This window comes from Glycine max, chromosome 12 (assembly GCF_000004515.6).
Source record: "Glycine max cultivar Williams 82 chromosome 12, Glycine_max_v4.0, whole genome shotgun sequence".
NCBI classification, from domain to species: domain Eukaryota; kingdom Viridiplantae; phylum Streptophyta; class Magnoliopsida; order Fabales; family Fabaceae; genus Glycine; species Glycine max.
Window position 1 is genome coordinate 38,264,313 of NC_038248.2, and position 27,951 is coordinate 38,292,263.

Sequence of the window (27,951 nt, forward strand, 5' to 3'; positions counted from 1 at the left end):
TATATTAAAAGATTTTCTATTCACGCCAAAAATGTTATTCTCACTGCCCACGTTGGTGATTTTATTATTTCTTGAAGATACCATTCCCACATAAATATGATTTCTTTGTAGAATTATGCAATTACGTAATGAAAGCGTGTTTCTGTTTAACATGTTAGGGTAAAAAAAGTAATATAAGAAAAACATGATTTTATTGTACAACTCTCCAATAAAATTATGTTTTTTTTTTTATTTTTTTCCACCCAAATATATGTTAAACAAAAATATGATTTTGTTGTACAACTCTCCTTTAGAATTATGTTTTTGTTGGTTTTTTGACAAGCAACACAATAATTGGTATAAACCATAAACCAAACATGAATTATAGTAGAATATACATGGTTAACAAAAATTAACAAACTTTGTAATTAACATTAAAGGCCTAGATTAATTTGCATCAATCATATTTCCTCAACCACTTGACATCGTCACTTCATCATAAATAAAAGTATTTCAATTCCTATAAACTCTAACAAAACCATTTGGAAAATTAAAAACAGGACAACAAATCAAATATTCTTAGCAAAATTATGATTCTATTGTTATGGTCTGCAGCATAAAATAGAATCATAATTTTATTGTGCATCAAAATTCAGATAACAAAGAAAAGGAAAGAAAAAACAGTGTGAGAGAGGATGGGAAAGGGTGGGGGTGTTGTGAGAGAGGAAGCAAAAAGGTTGGAGGTGTAAGAATGTTAGGAGGGTAGGAAGATAATTTGGCCAATGTTGTTTTTGTGAACAGCAAATTTGGTAGCAGGAATAGCAGCTCCCAACATAGAAACACACGGACAACGGGCCTCAAGCCCAAATCAAAGGTTGTATGCATAACAATTACGACAGAAATAAATAAACAAATAAATAAATGCTTTTACTTTCACCCACCTCTTGCCTGGGGAATGTTCATTCAATCGGATTCACTCAATGAATTTTATAATAACTAAATAAATTGAATTGATGCAGAACAATTTAATTAATTGGTATATTTTATTTTAAATTTGAATCAGACTAATTATAATTATTTTAAATTTTAAATTTATTTTTCCAATCTCATCACACACTTACCTTCTTTATATTTATAAACTATTAATTTTATATGTTTTAAATTTGAATATTAATTTTTTTTTCTCTACTTGTATCATTTTTTTATCCATTTGACTTTTATATTTAATTTTATTAAACATTTTATTATTTTTGTCATCTAACTTCTTTATCATATTTTGTATAAAGAGATTAATGAGATATATCAAGTTATAGTTGAAAAAAAGAGATAAATATCAATTAAAAATACTATCAACGTTTAGAATTAATTTAAGTTATTCACCAAAAAAGAGAATTAATTTAAGTTTTTCTAAATTCATTACATAATAAAAAAAATAGTTTGTATTACTATAAAATTTAAAATTAAAAGAAAATCCTATGAAGAAAAAATCTCAAAATATAATAATATATATTTTAACTTAATGACTCATATCAAATTAATTAATTTGACTATCAAACACGTGAATCAACTAATGAGATTATTTCAGTTTAAGTGAAAGATACGTGTGATCTACAAAAATAATTTGAGTTGCTTGGTTCAAATTAGTTAAACAAATAAAACCAAATTAAATTAATCCATTTAAATATAGTTAATTAATTTTTATTTTCCTTAAATTGGAACTAATTCAACTTGTGAATATTCCTAATAGTCCATATAATTAAGAATGGACAGGGGTCTAAATATATACTCATAACCAACCTAAAAATAGAAAATTAGGTTTGTTTGGATAAAAAAATTGTTGTCACCTGATTAGTCTGAATTAGGTTTTGGTTTGATAAATTTCATTCACCCCAATTTAACCTGAACTCGCCCTTTTTAAAAAAAATCTATTTCTATTTCTATTTTATTTTTTAAATAAAAAATAGTAGTAGTATATATATTTATGATCACCCTATGCATCGAGTTAAAGACCAAAAAATGTCAAATCGTTATCACCTTGTTGGATTTGGATTAAATTTCTCCCGACCCAAACCGTCCTTAGCTACCCTTATGTTTAACTTTAAGCATCCTTCATGGACACATGAACTGGGCACAAAGATATCAATAGCATCATGGAAAGAACCAATTAATCGACTCAACATGATGACACAAAATAGGATATTCTGTTCAGCACTCAATGACAGATTAATATAAGTAGGTCTGCTATTCCGGTCCTCCTAAATAATATCAAGATCCAATATCAATTTTGATAGGCAAATGATAATCTTTAGGTTAAGAATTTAAAAAAAGAAATTATTTTATTGAAATATAAAAAAAAAAATTGTGTCCTGCATAATTTTATTTTTGTGTGTGTGTTTTCCTATAATTTTTACAATACTTTTTTTTTTTCTGTTTTTAATTCCTGCCCAATACCCATTTTGATAAAGTAAATATATGAAGCTTGGCAGGAACACAAATTAATGCTTACACGGTTAGAGCTACTGGTTCCCCATCTGCTACTATTTTCAATTAGCCCTTTGAGGCTTGTGGATAAACTGCAGAGAGTTGACCACTTGGCATAATGACACTTAATTGGGAGAGATTTAAGGGAAATGGAAAATTAGTGTTAATTCCGTAGGCAATTATGTGAATTATGTGACGCCACCACAACATAGAATAGAATAGCAATAACACATTTTCCACGTATCAACGTCAGTGGAGTGCAAAATTTAGACAAATGAGCCAGCAAGTTGTTTCTCCTCTGCCGTTCTATAATCCTATATTACAAATTCACGCCCCTTTTGTTAGTTCAATTAGCATAATTAAGATTGTAGCTAGGTAGGATCAGCATTTAAATCATAAGGCTCTGACTCAATCCCTGACTTTTTTGGGGTACGTATTATATGGAAGCAACATACATTACTACAGCAGAAACAATGCATAGCTATTTAAAGTCTGAAACCCCTACTTTCGAATTTATTTCACTTTTCTACCCTTTTAACATTTCTGTAATTAAATTTTACATACTTTGATTAGAAAGCTCTTGAAATATAAATAGTTTTACACAGTAAAATTATCACAACAATAATTTCTAATTAATTGATAATTTAAAATTATTTTAAATTATCGATGTATAATCATTAAACTCAATTATTTTAAATTATCAAGTACATAATTATTAAATTCAGTTTATCCAATTATACTATTCATTCCGCTGCCTGCCTAAAAAAAACAATTGGAGGCCACAAATGAATAATTTACACTTTATACTGGTCATTGCTACAAAGCTAACTATGACATGCAAAATATAAAGGAATTTCACATATTCATGTGGCATTATTTTCATCTATCAAAGTTGTGTTATTATTTTGACAATTGAAAATGTCACTGCAATTGTTATCCTCTGTCAAAACTCCATTTAATGGAGCCTATCGTAGCATATTAAGTGCTTATGTAAAGCCTATTAAAGGCCTCATATGCATCCACACGGCAACGTTACCTAACCATTATGGTACACAGGCTAGCAAAAAGACTATTTTTGTGACGTATAATTTTTTTTTTTTAAATGAAGTGATAATAGGTAGGCATTTGAAGGATTGAAGCAATGCTACGTTAGTTTTTTTTAGGTACATGTGAATCTGAAATTAAAGAGATGAAACATGAATTTTTTGGGGACAAAAATGGTGTTAACTATCTGCTACTGCTACATGATATACCATGTCGATTGGGGCAGGGATTGTTGTGAGGTGGGTGGTTTTGGCTTCTCTGTTTTATGTGATGTGTAGGAGGCATGAGTTTTGTGGTTGCTTTCATGTTACTATGTTGGCGTTAAAGTTGAAGAAGACGTTGTGTTTGTGTTTGCTTTTAACAGGTACTATCTTAATTGCTTTTGGGGATAAAGGTTCGTTGTTTTGGTCATACGGGTCTTTATAGTAGGATTTGTATTGGAGGTTTGTTTATTTTGTTGTGTTTGGAATCTAAGTTGTTGAAAATTTGTTAGGGGATATAGATTTGTCTGCATTTGTAATAAACACAAACCAACAACTGACCAAGACAAAACCAAGGAAGCAAACAATTTATAACAGTACGATAATATTACTTGAAACTACATGGGATCACAACTAAAATCATGATTTGATTTAAATTCCAACCTTCATCCTTATAAAGGTCTTATGTTATCTCTTCAATTCCTCAAATTTTCGCATGTGGTTATTTTAATCTTTCTGTCAACTAGTATACCATGTAAATGCTCAGACGGAGTTCCACAAGTTAAATAAGCATGTAGTGTGTGTTTGTTTTTAGGTTTCTCAAGACTCTAAAATTCATTTAGGCAAATAACAAATAGTTGTTTGTACATTTGACTATTGAAATTTCTACAAATGTAAAAGCAAACAAATCCTTACTCCTTAGAGATAAAAGATAATAAAAACTCTAACGTGGTGACTTTTTAAATGAAGAGACTTAATCTTTACAGATCTTTGATATATATAATAAATTACCTACACATGAATTTTATGGAATGAAAATGAAGTTAATTAACCTGCCCTATTACCAAGGTTAAGTAAAAGGAACAAATAGCATCACTCTCAAGTAAAATAGCCCACAATTGCAATGTACTAGCACTTGTAGCGGCATTTATAATTGTGGTTATAGCATCAAGGTTTTTGGACTTTTTGCAGCTACATATGACCACATTTACAATGTATTGGTCTTTTTTGTCAGCGATAGTTTAAGCTATTAAACATTGCAAAATTTCAACCACAATCACAATTTACAACTTTGCCTATTATTTGAGACATTACAAGCCATCTGTAGTTTCGTCTTGATGGTGTTACTTGAAATTGAAGCAGATGCAGAAATACAAAGCCAAATGGTTCAAGAAAGTGGTTTTGACTACTAAAGTGTTCCTTTAAATGTACTTGGGGAAAAAGGAAAGCAAAATCACTTTCTACTAAATCAAAACCATACTAGATTTAAGTTTTTCTTGAAGTGGTGTTCACCGAGAATTGGCATGGAATCTCTTCTGTTCACTTGATATTGGATGAACTATGCTATTATCAACATTAACGAAACGGTAGGGGATACAACCACGGAATCCAGCTTAAATCCATATATAAATTGAGCAAAGTATCATGTGAATATAATGCATAATACATAAATATCTTTTTCCTTAAAAAATATATAAAGCACCAATGTAAATGGCTGCAATAAGGAGGGGAAAGAAGGCCATAAAAAAGATGGATCCAACCAGACAAATTGTGTAGATCATCAAAATGCGTCCATCTTAATCCTCCCACGTTTCCAAGCTCCTGCATAGCAAGATCCATGATAGGAATTTAAAAAAAGGAATAATAATAATAATAGTCAGTGGGGGCAAATTGCAATAACTTTGTTAATTAATTTGCAGCTTTGCATGGGAAATGACTTTGATCAGTTTTCATTCTTTCTTCCATTAAAACCAAAAGATGACATGTTAGCACAAATCACATAAAGTGGTCCCTTTCCCCTTTCCTTTTTCCTTCTCTAATATTGTTTACCATTACTGTCCAAGAAAAAAACAAAGGATAACCAGCAAAGTACCTGATAGATAAGGAACAGTGCTGCATTGTGCAGTTCAAGTTTGTGGTCAGTGATGAGAATTAGGAGAAGAAGATGATGGCTTGTCAGGACCAACTCCATCCTCTCCTTGGATTCTAGCAGGAATGCAGAACCCCGGCAATGCATCAGACAGAAACCTGCTGCCAAAGATTGAAGCTTGTTGAATTGGCTGTGACTTGTGATGTTCTGATGAAGCCATTGGAATCTCACTCCAAGGACGAAGTGATGGTGAGAAACTGGACTGAAGGGTCCCCCTTTGGGAAAATGCAGCAGAACCACCTTGGCCTAGAAGTGCTGGTGAATTGACCATGAACCCGGTTCTGTTCATATCTATGCTTGCATCACTGTTCCAAGTGACAATCCTGGGGTAATTGGCCTCAAACCCCACTTGAGTTGAGCCAGAGAAGAGGCTTTGGTCATTGGAAGGTGTTTGTGTCTGGTTTGCACCTGCTTGGGTCTGGCCATGAATCAAACCAGGGTCTTGGAAGGAGTGAAGGGAAAGGCCAAGATCCTCAGTGGAGTTGTTGGTTCTTGAGATTATATTAGGAGGGTAGGTTTGGAAATTGATGGAGGAGGTTGCAGTGGTTGTTGGAAAGAAGGCTATTGCATCAGTGTCAATAGGTGAGGGAATGAAAGCCGAATGGTGGTTATCATGGTCCTCACCTAATTGCCTTTGCAGCTGAAAATTGTAACCAGAAGACTCAGATTGTTCTGCTGCAATGGCCATGTCACTTGACCCTGCATTGTTGTTGTTGTTGTTGTTCTCAGCATCTGCAGCAGTGTTAGGAGTAGGGTGCCATGGAGGAAGCTCACCAAGCTTATCAATAGCATTCTTGGCCTTCTTGATGAGCCAGTCCACGGCTTTGCTTGGTCTGTCATAGCCTAAACGATCTTGAACATCATAGAACTCAATAGCAGTGTGTGCTGAGAGCCTAACCCTTCGATCACGAGGACCCTTTGCAGTGTAAACCTTGCTGTGCCTATCTTTTCTACCTGTGGACCGAACAATGTGCCCTCCTTGGACTTGAACAATCTCTCCCCCAGTGCTCTTCATGCCCATTCCTCAGCTTCTTCTATTGTGCTTTCTGCATAGTTTAAGTTTGCTCCCCTTTGCAGTTTGCACAACTTGTTGATGAGTGATGACAATTGACACCCCCCCACTTTATATGCTCATAAATTGTTCTTCCTTTTTTGATTCTTGTGTCTATAGGGTGAGATTCAGATTCCTTTTTTTCTTTTACTTGTCTAAAGGGTTTCTTGTAGGTCTTGTTGAGGTTGGTATTTTGGTATGGTAGTATGGTAGTATAGTACTCTTTGATTTTGCTTAGTTCCTGACACTATTAACTGTGGTTACTTGTTGAGGCTTCATCTGCCAGCTACTGAGGGTTCTGCTTCTGTCACTGCTGCTGATCCCAAAAAACCAAAACCTGCAATTGCAACCTCATAAGATTCCCTATCCAATAACACACTAGCACAATGGATACACACACACACAACACAAACAAAAGCTAATTACTAAATGCTATCTTGGTGACGGACTCACGTGTCTGGCTTTTATCTACACACAAGGAAGTAAAAGGACACAGTAAATTGTTTTAGTAGATTGTTGGAGTTGGAGTTTCTTTGTTTACGTGGGCATCCCAAAATATTTGTGAAAAATATGCAGATTCATTTCAACTTTCAATGACTTGAAGTGGTTGGTTGTTGTACTGGGAGGGGGGGTAAAAACACAAACTACAATAAGACATTGAACTCTGACTGATCCAACTTTTGATTGAGCTAAGGGGATGTCACATGGGGTTGCAAGAAAGAACGGGAAGGGGGAGAAAAAAAAATGGTACCTGTGGCCTATGAGAGCTTGTTGATGCTTCTGCAAAGAGAGGCAGAGTGTGCTCGGAGAAGAGATTAAAGATCTTTTGGTCCGTTTTTTAGCCCCACAAAACTCAAATATATAAATAACAATAAGGCCTGGTCACAAACCCCAACTCTTCTCTTTGGAGTTTAACCAACCCCTCAACTTTCTCCTCACTAATATATAGTATATACTCACTCACTCGCGAAACTTTGTTTAATAACTCTAGATGGATGCTAGTGATGAGCTATGATTAAGGCCATCGATGATAGAGAGGTAACTCTCAATGGCCATTTCTTCTACCCACACCTTTTTAAGCCTTTGATAATGACATCTAACAGCTTTTTTGGTTTCTTACCTATCTGTACTTTGCAGCTTCACTATTAAGAAAATGTCTGATTTCGCTAAAATTAAAGGAACAACATCCACCACTGTGCATTCTCATTACTCTCCTACACTTTTTCTTCCAACTAAAATAATCATGTCTCCCTATGAGACATTCAAAAGAGAGGAATTTTTGCTCAACTTGAACAAGGGGTATGCAACATGCACTAACGAGCTAGTTGCTTATCAAGTATTGGCAAGTTATGGCAACTTGCTCTATGAATTAATTAACCTGCAATTTAATGCTTAACTTTTTCTCCTCTTTTATTATTTTTGGGGGGTAGATTTTAATGCAAAACTTTAACATGGTGATGCGGGCTACTTGTATATCGACTTCAATAAAATATAAAATCTTTTTTCTTGTACTGTGTTTGGGGTAAACGAGAAGTTTTAGCATAAATTAAATTATCTTGAAGGTGCTAACATTATACAATAGCATTTAGTTACTTTTTTTATCCGCTAAAGTACACATGAATTTTTTAAAAATTTATTTTGTTAGATATTGATTAAGGTGTGAATCCCTAATCTCCACACGGAAGCCCTAACACCATACGGATTAGAATTATTTGTTTTTTTTTTTACAAAAAAAAAAACATTTGTAGAGATTAAAGAAGAAAGGCAACGTGTAGGGGTCGGGTGAGTGCAACTGTGGATGTGGGGTGGAGATTGAGATCATTCATTGCAAATTAATATTGTGGGGAAGGGAAAGGAATAATGCATCTGAAGAGTGCTACTGCTAGCAAATCAGTATGTGCTACGCTAACATTCTTTTCTTCAATTTTGATTTTAGTTTTTCATTTGATGATGATCTCTCACTTGTAGTACTTTCTAACCGTTCTTCCTCTTGCATTTTGAGTCAAATTATAATACATTTAAAAATGAAAAGAGAAAGTACGTACATTTTCTTCATTTAATTGTGATTTGACATTAATTTATTCTCAATGTAAAGCATATATTCTAGTATTTAGTTATGATAGCAACCATTTATATATGTTTAAATGGAGGATTTTCTAAGGAAAAATGGGAATAATATGGATTTTATTTTTCAAAATTGAGGAGAACCAAATATAAGATGCTTACAAAAATAATAAATAATTATCAAAATATTACATTATTATTTTATTTCTCTTATTTCACAAAGTTTGAAATAAGAGGAATATTTTTAAAAAAAAATCATCCCTTCCATCTGTTAGTCGTTATTTACGATTAACTTTTACATTAAATAGTTACATGAAATTAGCCTTTTTTTTAATTTATGGTTCTTTTTGTAGGAATTATACATATTTTCATGTTTAGTTTGATTTTATACAGGAGATACTCTCATTTTGTGAATTAATGTTGAAACCACTTCAGTTTCAGGCTAAAAGAAGAGAAGGTCAAGCAACTGGTGTCTCGCTAAGCGAGGCACTCAACTCGCTTAGCGTGATGAGAAACCCTAAAAGAGGATCAGCCAGAGATGTGCTCGCTCATCGTACTACAAGCTCACCCAGTGAGTCATTTGTCTCTTCTCGCGCTCAGCTCTCTAAGCCGAATTTCACTAACTTGCGCTTAGCAAGTCAATCTCGCTAAGCGAGCCTTCAAAATCTGAAATGTCAAGGAGCCTTTAAAACACTGAAGTTGGCGGAAACTAAAAAGAGGAGTCGAAAAATAGAGCCAAAAGAGAAGCTAGAGCGACAGAAACAAGCCTCCAAGAGAGTTTAGGTTAGAGGAGTGAGATTAGGGTTCTAGAGGTTGGAGGAGACATCCTCAACCATTCTTAGCCATTTTGTTGCCTCAAAATCTATCCTTTGTGTTAAAATTTCATTACTTGTAATGGAAGGCTAAACCTCTTGTTGGGAAGTTCTACTGAACCTTTGATGTAAAACTCTCTTACTATTTATTTAATGTTGTTTTTATGTGTTTATTGCTTCTATCTAAGCTTATTTTTGCATGCTTGTGGCTTGATCACCCATTTGTATGTATAGTTAGGATTTTTAGTACTGGAAAGTGCTTTAAAACCTTAGAACTTGATAGAGCAAGCTAGAAAAATATATGTCTAGGAATGGAGTGCAGCGATCTAGTTCTTATTATGTTGTAATCGTAATGCAACTCTTTTAGACTAAGTTTGTTGAGGGATCAAGGACGAGTTTTAAATAGAGTTAGGCTCATTCACTCGAGGGATATTGGTTTGAGTAATTTTTCAGCATAAGAACACTAGGATAACATTAAATAGAGAAAAATATTTAACAACATTAAAGGAAATTCAGTAGGGCAACCCAACGTGCTTTCTACTTGACTGTTTTTACTTCTCAACCTCTAGATATTTTAATTTGTGTTTAACTAGATTTTTATACATAAATCCAACTCTACATTTACTTGCTTTACACAAATGTTTGCTTATTGAACATATATCTTCTGAGTGAAACAAGTTCCTTGTGGATATGATACTCGGTTCTTACCGTTTTATATCACTTGTGTGACTCAGTACACTTGCTGATTAGCATTGCAAAATATTAACAAACAAGTTTTTGCTAAGGCGAAACACCATCTATGAGTAAAAATAGGCTAGGACACACATTGGGGCTTACAACCTAACTCATTTAAGATTTAGCCCAACCCGTCTTAGAAAATAAAAGTTAGGTTCAAACTTTTTAAAAATTCATTCAAGTTAAGTAGGTTAAGTTTCTAAGATTTCAAAAAGGTTTATTAGACTTGACAAGGAGGTATGTTTATAAATAATGCTAGACTTAAATATATTTTTGATCTCTAATATTTACTTGAATTTTGTATTTGGTCTCTAATAAATTTTTATTTTGTGATTGGTTCCTAATATTTGAAAAGTTTTATGTGAAGTCCCTGTCGTTAGAAGGGATCCGTTAATTGCTAATGTGGTTGTTAACTCGATGCATCAACAAGCTACCTATGATGCCATAGATACTCTATGTCTGAGTTGGGATTCCACATAGGAAATATTTTTTTATTTCTAAAAAGTAATTGGTAAATATTATTTAGGATAAAAATTTAAATTAAGATTAAGAGGGAGGGAAAAAGAAGTTACAATGTCGTTTTCCTAATACAGAAAGGGCATTGTGCTTTGCTTCAAAACACAAACGCGATCCTCTCTTCTTCTCACACACTTCTTCAATTTTCACCACAAAAGGGGATTAGGGTTAATGATTTGCTTTGTCCTTGCTATCGTGGAGGGTTTGTTTAGACGATGCGGGGTGCAATGTTTGGTCTTCATCTTCATGGTTGTGGTCCATGCATTTTCGAGATTAGGTTTTTGTGCAATTGGAGGAAGATTTTGGTGTTGAAGCTTATGGTCCCAAAAGTGACAAAAGGTGGTCCATAAAGGTACATAATTAAGTCTTCTTTATTGTGTTTCTGTTGTTTATTTTGTATTTTGTTGGTTTATTTTGCTAGTATGTGGTGGGGTGCACTTGGTTGTGTTATTGATTAGAATAATATTTATTTTGGGTTTTTTTTTATGGTTTGGCAAAGATGCCTTTTTTGTAAAGGTTAATCATGGGGGTAATTTCATTTGTAATTGTTTTGAAGTATGTTGGTGGAGACGAAACATTGTTGCATGACATAGATGAGGACAAGTGGTCTTTCTTTGAATTGGTTGGCATTCCGAAGGATGACATTAATTGCACAGGTGACTTTAAGCTATGGGGGACAAGGGTTGATGATGCTGGTCTAAAGGAATTGGCCTTTGATAGTGATGCTTTTGAGTTGACAAATTTTGCATCGAGTAACAACAATGAAGTGAAAGTTTATGTTGAGAAAATCAATGATGGAAGGGTTGTTGTTAATAAGGGTGATGTTGTAGCACTTGATGATGGGGACGGAGGTGTTGCGAATGAAGTTGTTGGGGTTGAAGCTGTTGTTAATGAGTTTGATTCTAGTGATACTAAGTTTGATGAAGGTGGTTTTTAAAGTGGGTCTGAGAATGATAATGAAAGTGTTCTTTTTGAAGATAGTGAAGAGGATAGAGCAACTGGGGTTGATGATGGTTTTGATAATGAGGATGAACCTTTAGTTGACCTTATTTTAAAGAAAAAATGCAGAAAAGATTCTCATGTTGGATCTAGTTGTGGTCATCTGAATGTAGAAGAAGGAAATGATGAATTGAGTGAGGGATATGAAATTAAAAAGCTTTACAACGCTAGATTCAAATTTGATGAAGAAGACATACATAAGTTTGTCAGATACTAGAAAAAAGAGTTGAATAGAGATTTTCAGTTTAAGATTGATTTAGATTTTTGCAGCCTACAGGAGTTCAAAGAAACAATTGTTAAGTATTCTATAATGAATGGGAGAAAGGTTGTGTGTCGACCAAATGACAAAGTGAGGGCTAGGGCCAAGTGTAAAGACAAATGTGGGTATGAGATTTTTTACAGCAAGGTTGGGAAGAGTTCCACTTATAGGATTAAGACTGTAGATCAAAATATCATTGTGGAAGGGTTTTTAGCAACAAGAATGCTAACTTTAAATGGGTGTCAAAAACTGCTACAAAGAAGTTGAAGTCTAGCGATGATGTAAAATTGACACAAATAATGGATGTCATGAGGTTCAAGTATGGTATTGGTATAAGTTTGGCTATTGCTTGGAAAGCCAGGATGATTGCTAAAGCAATATTGGATGGGGATGCTATCAGACAATACTCTTATCTAGAAGCTTATGGTGAAGAGCTCAAGCGTGTATGTGAAGGGAACAACTACAAACTTATATTAGAAAGATCACCAGGGTTGTTGTAACCTAGGTTTGGGAGCTTTTATATGTGTTTAGAAGCCAGTAAATTGGCCTTTAAGCGTGCTTGCAAACCCATAAAAAGGCAAAACATACCCTTCAACCATAGTTTTCTTCAAAGTCCATCAAAAGTGCATAACCAACACATAATCCACAAGCTTCAAACACTATCAAAAGTGCAAAGTCAAGACCTTAAAAACAGGATTCACCAAAGTCTATCCAAAGTGCAAAGTCCACATCAAAACCAACTTCTCAATCACAACCTGTTACACATATGTCTTCTGGGACTACAAAGTCCACCAACTTGGTGAGATTGCAAGTGATGTTTAATATCAATGTTGTTGGTCAAATGTGACATTATTAATGTTCTTAGTTTATATTTGCAGGGAATTGAAACACCTAACAAAAAAGTCAAGAGGTTTGAAAGATCAACACTTGTTGCACGAATAACCCCTACTAGAATTGACAGTGTGAAAAAGTTGTCAAAACTAACAAAAGGTCAATCTATAAATGATGTCATTCAAAGGAAAAGATTACAATCAACAAGATTGACTAAATTGAATGAGAGGTTGGCTTTTCCAAAACAAGCAACATCTAATGTTGTTGCTAGTCTTGACAAGGTTGTTTCTAATTTGATTGAACCCTTCTCTTTGATGTAACATTGTTCAATACTTATAAACTTTTGACTTTCAGGTTGCTTAACAAAAAAGAGATACAAGGGTTAGGGACAAGGCCGAAGTTGTTAGACCATCAACAATAGTGACAAGAAGCAAAGTCAAAAGAAGGAATAATCTGTCTGAAGTTAATAACCTTCATGTTGGGCAGCAAGGAACACCTAAGAAGTAGTAATGGTATGGAAGTAAAGATGATATTTTGAAACCAACATTGAAGAAAACTTATTTTTTGGTTGCTGGTTGTTTCAGATTGACTTCAATTTAATTTTACCCATGTAATGATGTCATTTTGGTTGGCTTTTTTGTTTGTACCACATGGCTTTATCAGTAGCCAAAGTTGCACTTTGATTTAATGTTGTAGGCTTTGTTGCCTGTCAGAGGTCATGTTCAATACTCTTTACTTAGTAATTACATTATGACAAGTTTGTTAATGTCATTGTTATGACAAGTATGTTAATGTCCTAGCATTATGTTACATTATCACAAGTTTGTTAATGTCATCGTTATTAGATTATAATTCTATAATTTGATAGAGATCCCATACAAAATTTTCCAATTTAATAATAAGAACCTCGTACAATGTTGTGCAATTTGATAGAAACTTGATACAAAATTATGCCTAAAACATAGTTCATCAATGTAATTGCACAATACATAGACTTCATACATGGATTACTACTTCCACAAAATGTCATTACTAAACTTGTTCATACAAACTCGTGCTTATAATAACTAAACACCAAACCCAGAACCTTAAATTTGATCACAACACAATTTGAATTAGTACATCTCAAAAAATAAAACAACAAATTACAACATCTACTTAATTGCAAATGCAACGATGATAGCACACAAAAACCCCAAAGGAGACCACAATGCATCCTAGGACCTTCACCTTTTTTTTTTTTCTCTCAATGCTTGTCTTCATTTGTTGTTTTGCTAATTTTTTCCGTAGTTCTTCTACTCCAGTGGCATATCCTCGAGATAGAGCATCTTTTTTTGCAAGTATTTTCTTCAATTCTTGTATTTGTTCATCATACAAACAAATTATTTTCTCACGAGATGCAAGTTTTCTGTACAGTTGCTATAAGCTTCTGCTTCAACTCCTCCACTTGTGAAAGATAAGGATTAACTTCCACAATACTTCTAGAACCCTGATTTAAATGTTAACAACGAACAGAAAGGGACCTAATTGACGACGAAGAAGCTCCGATGGATGTCATTCTCTTCTCTAAACTGAAAGAAATTCAACTCGCACAAAAACACCTCAACAAAGCCAACCAACCACTATACAGATCAAGGTGTACCAATGCGAATCTTAAACCGTCATAGTCCTCTTCTCTATCACGATTGACAACTAGTGTAGGAAGAAGACACAACCTCCTTGTGTTAAACGACAACGTTTTCATATAAGGAACCCTAATCTTCTATTTTTTGTTTTAATTTAAGTAAAATATGATGTGATGTCAAACAACACATGATCAACTTACATGTCGCATTTAATCTGACGTGGCATCACAGGTAGCTTTTCGACGTATCGAGTTAAAAGTCACATCAGCAATTAGCAAATTCCTTCCAATGGCAGGGACCTCATACAAAAATTTTCAAATATTAGGGACTCATCACAAAGCAAAAATTTATTAGGGACCAAATATAAAGCCCGATATTAATCTTCATGTGTACAAAGAAGAAAGTTAAAATTCAAAGAACTGATGCGGTGATATAAGATTTTGTTGTGTTAAGATGCATGTGGATGAATGATCTATTTAGTCGAATAATTTGTATTTATTTTTGTTCGTGTGTAAATTTTCTTGGCCACCTACAATCAAACATCACAAATGAGATTAGTCTCTCATCCAATAGTTGAGAAACACTCGTAATCTATGACACATTTTCTTTTTTATAAATAAAAGCAAGTTGAACTACTTCCATTCCTTCTAGTTTACACCAAGGTGGGTAAGGTAATTACCGGAAAAGGGCGTCTAGGGCTTATGAGATGACTTAAATACGGTGGATATGCCCACAAATCCCTTTCAAGTTTCATAAATAATTTGTACAAGTTTATTCATCTAGCTGCTTCTAAGATGTATATATAGATCGATGAGACTAGCCGCCCAAATCTTTTAGTAATGACACATGTTTCTTCTTATATGTGAGTCAGCATAAAAATGAGTAATATACAGAGTTCTTAAAATTATAAAAATATTATTCTAGTTCTTAAAAGTTTTAAATAATAGTTATTTTAATTTTCAAAGTTATAATTATAAGTACTAATATTATTATTTGTTAATTTTAGAAATTTAAATGACATATTTTATAATTTCATAAATTAAATTGACCAATACTCATAAGTTTACAAGCTAATTTGGTATATTATAGTACTAGTTTTACTATTGCTTTATCATGTTGTTTTCACTTTTCTTTTAGACACTTGTTCTAGTTTGTTGGTGGGTATATCATTAATCTATATTGTGATCTGAAACAAAGTTTTAAATTGTGGTTCGTGACACAATTGGTACCTCAATAACACGGTTAATGAAGTGTTTGTGACCTCGTCATAATTGCAATTATAACTGCATCAACAGCATTTTGTCGACAACTGTTTCTAATCTTAAGATTTGGCAAGTCTCCATACCTACCATTGCAACTATAATTTAAACCTTGATGCCTAGGCTATGTTGTTTTTGTTTTTCATCATATATATATAATTACATTAAGAAAAAGGTAAATGCATGTTTATTAGAGCTAATTCTGACATTGATCGGAAATATGACTAGAATCTTGTATCTTGTACTTAAAGTGAAGCACCTAAAAAATGAACAATGAGTAAGGCATCTGCTAAAAACCATGAAAGCAACACACAATGTGTTTCTTCTTCTTTTACAAGCGATTAGAAGCTAAGGATGACATCAACACTTTACTTTCTTTTCGCTTTAATTATTCTTTTCCTCTTTATTTTCTGATCGTATTTGAACTTTTACTGATAAACTAAACGACGACTTACAAATTTAGACTGATAGATAAAAATTAAAAATGAATTTTTACAAATAATTCATGTCGTCTTTGAAATATTTACCGAGAGTCACTAAATTAGTGACAATTATAGCATCTAATAAGATTTGTATTTGATATTTACGGCTAGCTATATATTCTCTTGTTATTGTGGAACTGTGAACACTACAGTGGTGCTTGTAATTTTGCACTATTTTGAACTTTTGGTCTTCTTCTCTATTATTATTGCATTACATTACATTACAATATTGGTCAAAGTATCTATCTTTTCTGGTCGGGGTCGGTTAGTACAGATACTTTTAAGAGTTACCCTCACTTGCACGTTACTCAAATGTATTGACCAAAACTTAGGTACCCAACGTAAAAATATCAGCTTCATAGTTTTGACAGGGCCATGTCGCAGGTAATGTAAATGTATATGATGTAATGTAAGAACAAGAAACCAATTTGTACAAACTCTATTAATGTGTCATTCATTAGGAAACCTTCAGTTTGGGCTACTCTGCAAATCCTTAAAGAGAGTAATAATTCCATGTCAAAATTTGACATGAAATATAAGGACCAATAATTTGATATAAAAAAACCACTAAATTATCATTTTATAATATATCTATCATTGAAAACGAAACTAATGTTACTTAATTATATATTTAAAACACAAAAATACGCATTACTCTTAGTCAAAGGATCAATCCTTTGTAGCACACAACATAGTGACAAGTTAAAAAAATTGACACGCACAATTTTATTACACGTGAAGAGGCTGTTTCTGAAATTTAAACTTGTAATCTCTATATCACAAGGCGACGACAATCGTACCGTTACATCAAGGATTATACCTTATTCTTATTCTTGAATGTACACTTCTTTGTAAAAAAAGTTATAAGATATTTTAATTTAGTAATTATCTTGATAACTGTATAGTATTAAAAAAATGTTAACATCAATCTATATAGTTAATTTAAACCTTTAAAATGACATTTTTGAATTAAAATTATTTATTATATAAAATTTTAATAGATATTTTTCTTATTAAATTCTAGTACTTTTAGATATTTTAAAAAATATTTAAAATCAAATTCAAGAGTTAATGTTAATAAAATTGTATAATTTTATGTTCGAATTTATATTTTTTTCATTAATAAATTTTTTATAGTCTTGGTATAAATTTTTGCTATAATATATAGTTTGACATTTCAATGAAGAAAAGTATTCCTAAATATCGAAACTTTTATGCAAAATAAAAGTATAAAAAGTACAGATGCGAAAGCCATGTTAACATTTGGACTCTAGCACAGCCAAGGTGGTGATTATGCTGGGCTGCAATTAAATTCAATGTTGTCTGCTAGAATGGACTCCTAGTGAACTCCTCCAACACTATTTGTATATACATGCCTAATGAGTTTGAAAAATAATTCATGGATAAGCAACATTTAGATAACACTTAGAGAAAAAAGAAAAAATATAGATAATACAGATATATAATAAAAAGACCAAAGTAATAAATAATAAATATTAATAAAATAATATATATATATATATATATATATATATATATATATATATATATATATATATATATAATATATATAAAAGTGTTTATTATATAAGATTTCTTCATTCCTCTCTTTTTCTTTAGAAGCCAAGTCGCACTCACGCATGCAACTCGCTAGTCTAGAATCAAATTCGCAACTTGCCATGCCGGTAACGACACTTTCGAAAAGTTACACTTAGTCGGTTTAAAAAGAATGGTAAATAATTAAAGAATTAAAATTATATTGTTTATTACTAGTATATATAGCTATTATAGATACAATCTTGTTAAGGAATGTATAAATATTTTTATTTAAAAACTACGTCATAATAAAAGTATATTAACAATACATTTTAGTAAAAAAAATTAAGAGTTAAATTTCCATACAATATAAAAGATTTTGTAGTGTGTCAATCATCTAAAATTATGTTAATATTGACTTTAAAATTAGTTATTAAAAATCAATCAATTGATCGTACGCAACAAATATTTGTACATGAATGATAGTATTTCATTGCATTATAATTAAATTTGATTTTTTTTTTAAATTTTTATCTCTTGTTTTAAGACACTAATAAGCATTTCTCTATCAGAGAATTTAACTTAATTAATTCAGCCTGATACATAAGTTGTTTTGAATCAACTTACATTATTTTTTATTCTTAGAGACAAAAAAGATATTTATCTAATATAGCACGGTTACGTAGATTTGCAATTTGTTTTCTGATAGAATTGAAGTAACTCAGATGGTGGAAGCTATTTCTCCAATTCTCCTCAACTAATTAAGCTGCATATCTTCCACTGAAGGCATTTGAAAGCTATTGAGAGAGAGAGAGAGGTGTTACTGGCTGGTGTGAGATGATGGTGCATGCATGCTGGTAGAGACAAAAGTACAGAACAATGTGCAGTCCTAAACAAGGACAATGGCAGTGATAGATAGAGGCTGAGGCTGAGGCTGCAACCTCTCCATATTCTGAGTCTAACTCTAAAAGTAATGTCAAAAACAATGAAATCCACCAAACAGGCGCATGATCCAAGATAAGATACTTAATGGCCCGCTGCCACTGATCATATTATACTCTTCATTACAAGCTGGTGTGTGTGTATCTCTCTCATCTCATCACACCAAGATAAAGACAAATACAGTGAGGAATGAACCTTGTTTGAATGCAATTTATGATAAGGCCATTCTTCACAGCACGGGCCAAGTCTTTATTGCCTATAAACTTTGGATTACACATTCAGCTAATTTATTGCTCAACTGCCATGTATCTATCAAGCATCAAATTAAATACACTCACAAGTCACAGATAATACCAGAATATAATAAATAAATGCACTCACAAAATGATGATAATAATTTTTTAACCAAGGAAATTTTTTTGACGATATATCAAGGATTGGTTCCTTGAAGCATTGAGAATTCATATTGACTTCTTTCAATAGATTTTTTTTCATACATACATAAAATTATCCCTCAACTATGTCACAATATATGTTAATACTCACAAAACGATATATGCATATCTATCATTTTCTATTTTAGAAGGTAACGTAAACGCAATATACAATTACAGGTTGAATCTCTCTTGTTTTTTTTCCCTTACATTTATACCAAATTAGGGGTTTGAGCTCCGTTTCCTCCCATGTTTTTAGGGCTTCCCAATAGAAAATTTCTAAGCTTTATGGTAGAAAATGCATGGTTGACACTTGGTTGGGTCCTAATTGTTCCCTTTTACTACCATCACATGAAAATGAGGCAGAGAAAAAAGAAAAATCCAACTAGGGCAGAACCAAAACCAATGAGAGAATGATTGGTCTTTACAATGCTCACTGGTGCAAAGAACATATGCACTTGTGCTAACAATCTACACCCCAACGCAACGCGTTGTTGTACGCTAATGGATAATTAATTGATTGCGCATGGTTCAGAGGACAATCAAAATGGTGTGTCCCACTTGTAAATGTGACCGTGGCCCCCCACACTGTTCACAAGTAAAACTTTTGCCTTTTGTACAAATTCACCATGTAAAATTACTAATGTATTGAGCTAGGTATATATAAAAATCCATGACAATTTTAAAATGTACTCATCTTGGACTGGGAAGCAAGATTGCAACTTGACCTTCAGTTCAAACCAACATTCATCCATATATTCCACCATTCTTCATTTTCAATATACTATATATAGTTGCGTTTGAAACCAATTTGTATTCTTTGAAAACCAACCTAAATTAAATTTGAATTGTACAACATGGTCCACCATTTCCTTTAGAATCAAGATACATAAACGCACTTGTCTTTTCATGGGAAGAAAAACAGCAGCTGTTGAGAAAGGAAGGTGTAGCAGATCTGACATGGTTAAAAATAACCAAGACAAGGGTAGTAACATAACATTACTCTACAAAGGCAAGGGGCAGAAAGCACTGTTGCGGAAATTACACTGCAAAAGTTTTTTTTTTCTTTTTCTTCTTTCGGCCTAATAATTTGGATAGATTTTAATATCATCCTAATTTTTAAACTTAATTCATTCTTATAAAATTAACTTTGTAAAATAAGATAATGGGAGTTGAAGTTTTATAAACTCTTATGTAATGAGAAATTCTTATATGATTCAAGTCAGATTTAATATTCACCGTATAGTCTCAATTAAATTTCATGTTATGTGTTTGGTTTATATTAACTTTTTTCCGTAAATGAAAAATATCAGTATAAGCATATGTCACAAAGAGATTAATTAGACTTATAAATATGCATGTGATAGTCTCAAATTATGAGATTTACGATTTTTCAAATACTATATATACACTTACAAAATGGGATGTGCTATTATCATTAGGTCAAAGGTAAAAACTAATCACGACAAAAGAATAAAGAAAAAATTTAAACCATGTGAGGAGATAAAATTACAGTCAATTCATGAATTTTTTAAACCCTAGATAACATATGGTTAAATTATTTTCCTCAAGTTCAATAGCAGAATTCTGGTTCGTTAGTGCGAGGCTTTTTTTTTTAATCTTTTCCTTAAGCTCCCAATCATTCGAACGGCGGGTCCAGTAACATCTTTTCTTTTTAGTCGTGATTATGACTTTGGCAAGTTGATCAAAGGAGGGTGTCACTGTCAAGAATCTCAACCATGAAATTGGTTTAGTACTTTATCTGTTTGGGAGGAACTATTAATAGTTCTTTAAAAAAAAAGTTTAAATACAGGCCCTTTTCACAGCTTTATTTATTTTTGTTGCAAGATAGCAAACCTTTCGGAAAAAGGCACCAATCACAATTTATATAAACTAATGGGTAGTCATGGAGGGAAAGAATCGACAGTTGATCATCATGCATCAATTGGAATTTGCCTCAACCTTTTTTGGTACAAAATTTGTCTCAAATTTTGTTTGCTAGATTTTTTTTTTAATTTCTTAGATGTTTGCTAGATTTTTACACACGATAATGTCTCGAGAGAGCTAGACCTCTCAATTTTGGTCTTCCAGGTGTGTGTATATATATATATATATATATATATATATATATATATATATATATATATATATATATATATATATATATATTTGATTATTTTGTCCCATTTTTTATGAGTGAGGTCACTGCTTAGACCATCAAGGCGTCCACTTAGTCTGATTTTTATCTTCGTTGTGATTGTGAGAGTATATGTGATAAATGAAAATGGATCACCACTCACCTTCCATCTCTATCTGTCAGTGTCCATGGAGCTGTATGTATAATTAATAACAATGAGATGAAACAAACAATCTCACTCGATCAAACACACACTGATCCAAATTTATTATAAGGTCAATTCACAAAGTCCAAATTTACTTTATTAATTGGTATAAAAATTTACTAAGAACAATTATACAGCAAGGCTCTTCATTTTCCTTGCGCCAAATATGGGATTCAAGAAAAAAGTTAAATCTACGATATATAGTTCTATACATTTGAAATTGTTTTAATTTCTTTCCCTCCGTTTGCTGTTCGAAAATTTAAAAAAAGATACTGCTTTTTAATAAAATTGAACACACACACACACACATATATATATATATATAATGGGCATATTGGTCAATTCAAAATAGGTTGGGAAAATAAGGTTGCTTATAAAAATGAGATATAAACTATGAATCTAATAGTAAAAGGTTAAGCATTACTAGCAGGTAAGAAAGTAGATAATCGAATAATGCATTTTTTCGTGTGTGTGTGTGTGAGAAAACGGCAGTGTAGTAAGTGGAAGTTCTAATTGGGTGCGGTCTTATTTGAGTTATCCTTTACCCTAAAGGAAATTATACATTCAACTTGCCAATAGTTGGAAAAGGGTGATATACTTTAAGGACCACGAAAAAAGTTTAGCTACTGTAGAAGCAAGTATAAAGTTAAGATGCCTCTCTCTTTCTTCCTTTGATCTACGTATATTTATAATTCCACAACTTTCTTCAACTAAGAATTAGAAAAGTCTATATTCACAGCAATTGATTAACTTATAACAAATTGGTAGATGTATACAGAATTGACTGACTATATATACTATATCTTAAATAAAAAAGAATTAAGTAATTAAATGAAACTAGTAATTTGATAAAAAGAAGTTAAATGAAAAGAGATAAAGAATTAAAATGCAATAAAAAAAGTTAAAGAATCAACCTAAATTAAAGCTTAAAAATTAGTTTATTAACTTTGCTAAGAAAAACCAATTAAAATTTTGATAATTATCAATATACAATCACGAAATATGCCTTAAAGAATTTTTTTTTCTTTCCTTCCTTATTTCTAGGATTGGAAATGAATTGAGCTTGGTTCTGCCCAATAAAAATCATTTAGCATGTATTTGAACTTGTAAATAGTTCGATTCAACTTCTTAACTCAACTCAATTTAAAATTATAATTAATGTAAATAATTTTATTTATTTATTCATTTATTTTGTACAATAAATTAATATGAAATTAATTAAAAAATAATTCTATCAATTTAATGATATAAAATATTTATTTAATATATATGTGTTTATATATATTATTAAATTTATAATTATTTTACATATATATATATATATATATATATATATATATATATATATATATATATATATAATCAAATCGGTTCATAAACCAGTCAAATCGAACTATATATAATTCAAATTCAGCTTGTTTATTTAATGAGTTTAATTTTTAAATTAAATTTAACTTATTTGATCTATAAAGAAATAAAGTTTAACCAATTAATTACCGAATTGATTAGGTCCTACCTATTTTGACCATCACATAAAAACTTCTGTCCTGAAAATCTTCTTTATCAATGTATATATAGCTTCCTGGTTATGCTTAGTCCATCCAGCGTGAAGTCCACAGAATATGTCCCCATTTTGTATGGGCACTTGCTATTTACACCATTTTGTCCTAAGTACACCTCATGCTCTCTTTCTACCTCTTAATTATCCATTATACCATTTTCTTAAAGAAATACACCCATTTTTATTTAGGAAATATATTTATAGAATTACATATACCTATTCCAAAAATATATCTCTAGAATTATGATTCATATATAGTTCCAAAGATATACTTGCCAAATAGGTATATATTTTTAAATAAAATATTTCTTAAGAATTAAGATGATTAATGAGAAATAAAAAAGAAAACATGATAAACCTTTATCTTATACTCATGTTTGTTAGTCTTATTTTCATCCTATCATTAGTGTTCTTTAAATTCTATCTAAAATCTTATTTTCATCTTATCTTTATTATTCTTTAAACCCTAATTGTAAGTTATTTTCACAATATATTCATTATATAATACTATGTTTTCATAATATTTTGTATTTTTTTTCATGTGACAATGTGTTTCAAGGTACGTTCATCACTAATTTCATGTGACACTAAATCATTCACATATACTTGGATTAGAAAATGAACGAATGCACTTAAAGGAAAGAAACCAACATCAAAAGCTTTACTTTGTAATTAAGGTGTATAATATATGAAGTTAATGATGAAAGTACCTTGAAACACAATGTCACATGAAAAATTGTATAATAATGATGACAATACAGTATTATATAATGAATATATGATGAAAATAGTTTAAAATTAGGATTTAAAAAATATTAAAAATAAGATAAAAATAAGATTTTAGATAGGATTTAAAGAATACTAATGATAGGATGAAAGTAAAACTAACAAACATGGGTGAAAAATAAGCATTTATCATTTTTTTTCTATTTCTCATTAATCATCTTAATTTTTAAGTGATATTTTATTGAAAAATATTACTTATTTTGGAAGTAAATCTCCAAAACTATGAATCATAGTTCCAGAGATACATTTCTGGATTAGGTAGCGAAAGAGGTATACTTCTTTAAGAAAAATGGTATAATGGATAATTTAGAGGTAGAAAGGGGGTATGGGAGTACTTAGGAATAATGAGTGTAAATAGTAAAATCCTTTTCTATGGCCTTAGTATTTTGAGTGATACTTTGAGACCCGACAAGGTTCTTGTTTATGGGCCTTATAAAGTGTCCAGAATACGAACTTATTGTTAGAACTTTAGTTTGAAGCCCAGCAAGTGCTTACTTAATCCACATTATGATATTAAGATTGATGAATTTTGTTTAATATTTTTTTAAAAAAAGTTGTTTAATAATAAAAAAATTTGTTAACATTCTTATTAATCCATATCTTATACTAATATTTAGTACATTTTTTTTAGTATTACAGTACATATATTTTATTTTAACTAGCTTTTCAAAAACTATTTATAAAAAAATTGTTATACAAAATTAAAAAACAAATAATTTTTTATAAAAAAGTACTTAAATAATTATTTTTTTAGTTGAATTTATTTTTGAAAATTTCCCCATCATATTAAAAATGCTTAGATGTATTTTAGATTAAAAAATTATCTATTCAAAAAATTGCACAAAAATTTCATAAAATAGGTTCCATTCATCTTGAAATGAAAGTAATAAGATGAAAATGTGTCAGCGGAACTTAACAAATTAAAAAAATTAAATTTTTATTATTTTAGTTTTTAGAATGACATAATGCTTTTTTAAAAAGACTAATAAAAAATGTCAAAAAGTAAGTAAATGCTACATTTACCTCTTTAATTTTATGTTATTTAATAATATAGAACATGCTTATAAATAGACCGAAAGACCTATTTGCTCTTTTATTTTTATTTTTTTTAGTTTAATTTTTTATCTTTTAAAAAATCTAATTTAATTTTTAATTTTTTTTAGTTTAGTTCTTTTTTTAAAAAAAAAATTATTTGATATTTTATCTTATTTTTTTATTTAATTTGATTCTTTATCTTAATTATTTTTTGTTTAATTTGATCCTTCAAAATCTATTTAAGATTGATTTCGTTAATCATTTAAAAATAAACATTTTTTGTTTAGTTTTATCATGTTTCCTTCCACTTCATTTTTAACAAAAAGTTTATTCTTAAATAATTAACAATATTAATCTTAAATGGATTAAATGATTAAACTAAAAAAAAGATAAATAAATAAAATAAACTTTTTAAGAGATAAAAGATTAAATTGAATTTTAAAAATAAGATTTAAAGAATCAAATTCTTTTTAAAAAATAAATGACCAAATGGATCATTTCATCTTAAAAATATAATTTGTATATTCATTCATGTCAAGAATATTTGTAATTTTTTATACATTTTTTTACCTTTTAATATGCCTTTATCTTCTTTTTTATTTTTTCTTGATAAAACGATTATTTAAAATACAATAATTAGTGTTATCTTAACAAACTAAATGCTAAAAAACAAGAAATATCTTTTAAAAGGATAGATAAAAATATCAATTAATCGAGTTTACTTTTAAACAAGGATCTTAAGTTAAAGTTGAAACTCTGTTTCCGGATTCAAGAGCAATTTTTTTCACTGATGTCAAAGATGAAGAAAAAAAAAAAGTCGCTAACCCTAGTTTCGGCCAATCATTTTTGGCTCCTTCATGTCCGCGGTTCAAAGTGTTACAGTTACCACTTTAACCAAAAACCAAATTGTAAAAACCCGCTAATATTTTTCACTCATTTTTACTGCCACGTTGGCACTTCCTTTGACTTTCTCTCCCTTGAAAAACATGTCAAATGTGTTTGAAGGGAAAGATGTAAATAATGTTGAAAAACTTTTGAATACTTTTTTTAGTCAAAATTATAACATTTATACTTTACTTTAATCTAAAAATTTATCTTATCTTATATTTTTATTTTTTTCTATTTGTATTCTGTAAATCAAACATATTGGTACCTGTCCTTCGACACCTTGTTTTGCTTTCACGTTTAACGCCACTGCCAAATCTAAAATTTTCCAACACTTGTGACCAAATTCAAAACAAGAACAACAATAAAACATACTCCACGCTCCAAAATTTCTCAAATTTATGTTTTTTTCATGCCCTCCTTCTCTTTCATTCTCCCTCCAATTTCAAACACACAACAATGTTTAAATACCTCATTCCACCACTATCCTTTCACCACCTTTCCTTCTTCCCAGAATTTCATCGTGGTAGCTAGCAATAGCACAAGCAATGGAAGTAACAAAGAGAACATCCCTCAAGGTTGCACCATGCTGGAAAAGAAGAAGAACCCAATTCCTCACATGGCGCCATCTTTCAAGAGGAAGATGAAGAGGGTCCCTCTTGCTGATATCACCAATCTCGTCAATAACTCTGCCCACGAACAAAATCAACAAAGTGGGGTTGGGGTTTCTGCTCTTTCTTCTGCTGAAGGAGGACGACACCAGTGGTGCTGCTTCGTGGTTTTAAGTCATTGAGGTTGGGATTCAGATAGTTTCATTGTTTTTCCCCACTAGTTACATAGTTTATGGCAGCAGCAACACTGGAATATAGAATATAGTTGGAATGAAATGCAATGTTTAGAAGCTACACATTGAGATTAAAGACCTGTTGTTCTGTAATTTCATTGATTAAAGTAAAGACCATTGCAATTTTGCTCTTAAACAGATTGGAAAGACCATGAGTAAAATTATGTTACAATGTTGCGTCATTATGCTGGCTTTACTAAATACCCCTCTTAGCAATTGTGATCTTAACACGTTGCCCAGTTCTTATTGTAATTGGTGTTCTTTTTTTATATTAATAAATTAAATCCCAATTGAACAAAGACTTCAGATATTCCTCTTATGTTATGTTTGATTTACAATTGAAATTGTTGTAATGTCCGTTCCTATATAAATTCAACAATAAAAGAAAAATTACTTTTGGCCAATAGAATTGAAAACCAAACATACATTTAATATTTGTGATTTTAACATGATCGATTTGGCGGGTGTTTTTTTTTTTTTTTTGTTAATAGATTAAATCCCAATTGAGCACAAGACCATTCACTAGATATATTTGCGATTTTAGCATCTTGGCCTATCTGATTCTAAGGGGTTTTTTTTATTAATAAATTAAATCCCAATTGAGCACAAGATGTTCGAAAAATTGGAAACAGAGAGAATGGACAACAGGATGACCATATTGATTCCACCCCAAAAAGAATTAAGATACAAAATTTTGATCCACCGCTGCAAAATAAATGTTACCCGCTGCTATCATGAATATAATAACCAAACCAATGAAAAAACTATCCGTTTTGGAAAACAATCCAAATAAATTTTTGATAGAGAATTTTAACTGAGAAAAGTAATTTATACATAATTTAAATTAAATTTTTGTAATCTAAAATTTATTATTTGGATGTTTCTTTCTGAAGAATTTAAATTTTTGAAATTTTAAAATAGAATTTTAAATAACTAAAAATATGAAATTTCAATTTCTTTTTAAAAGGTGAGAAATTAAAATTCTCTTCTTATAAAAGAGTCTTCTAAAATGTATGCATATTTTTTTTAATAACTTTTATCCTCTTTTCAATCCAAAAGTTTTCGAAATTTCATTTTCGAACTCGTCCCTCACACACTGATCATACTTTTCTTGAATAAATACCGTTTGAGCTCGTAGAACATTGATCGAATGTGAGTGTAGAGGAATACGTATAACTAGCACACCAATCATATCTTTTCTTGTTTTTATACTCATTTTTTTTTATCACAATTTTAATTTTTTTTATCCAAATACAAAATTTTAAAAATTAAAGAATTTCAATATTTAAAATTCTTAGAATTTAAAATTTTTTCCTTGT

General features: G+C 30.9%; 1 protein-coding gene across 1 annotated transcript; it reads right to left on the reverse strand.

The window, feature by feature from the left end:
* Positions 1-5,092: 5,092 nt before the first annotated feature.
* Positions 5,093-7,995, reverse strand: LOC100796390 (transcription factor TCP4). Its single transcript, XM_003540341.5, has 3 exons — positions 7,437-7,995; positions 5,578-7,022; positions 5,093-5,306 (listed from the first exon to the last, which is right to left on the reverse strand). Exon 2 carries the CDS (start codon positions 6,653-6,655, stop codon positions 5,624-5,626), a length of 1,032 nt encoding a protein of 343 aa, XP_003540389.1. The 5' UTR covers positions 6,656-7,022; positions 7,437-7,995; the 3' UTR covers positions 5,093-5,306; positions 5,578-5,623.
* Between the last annotated feature and the right edge of the window lie 19,956 nt (positions 7,996-27,951).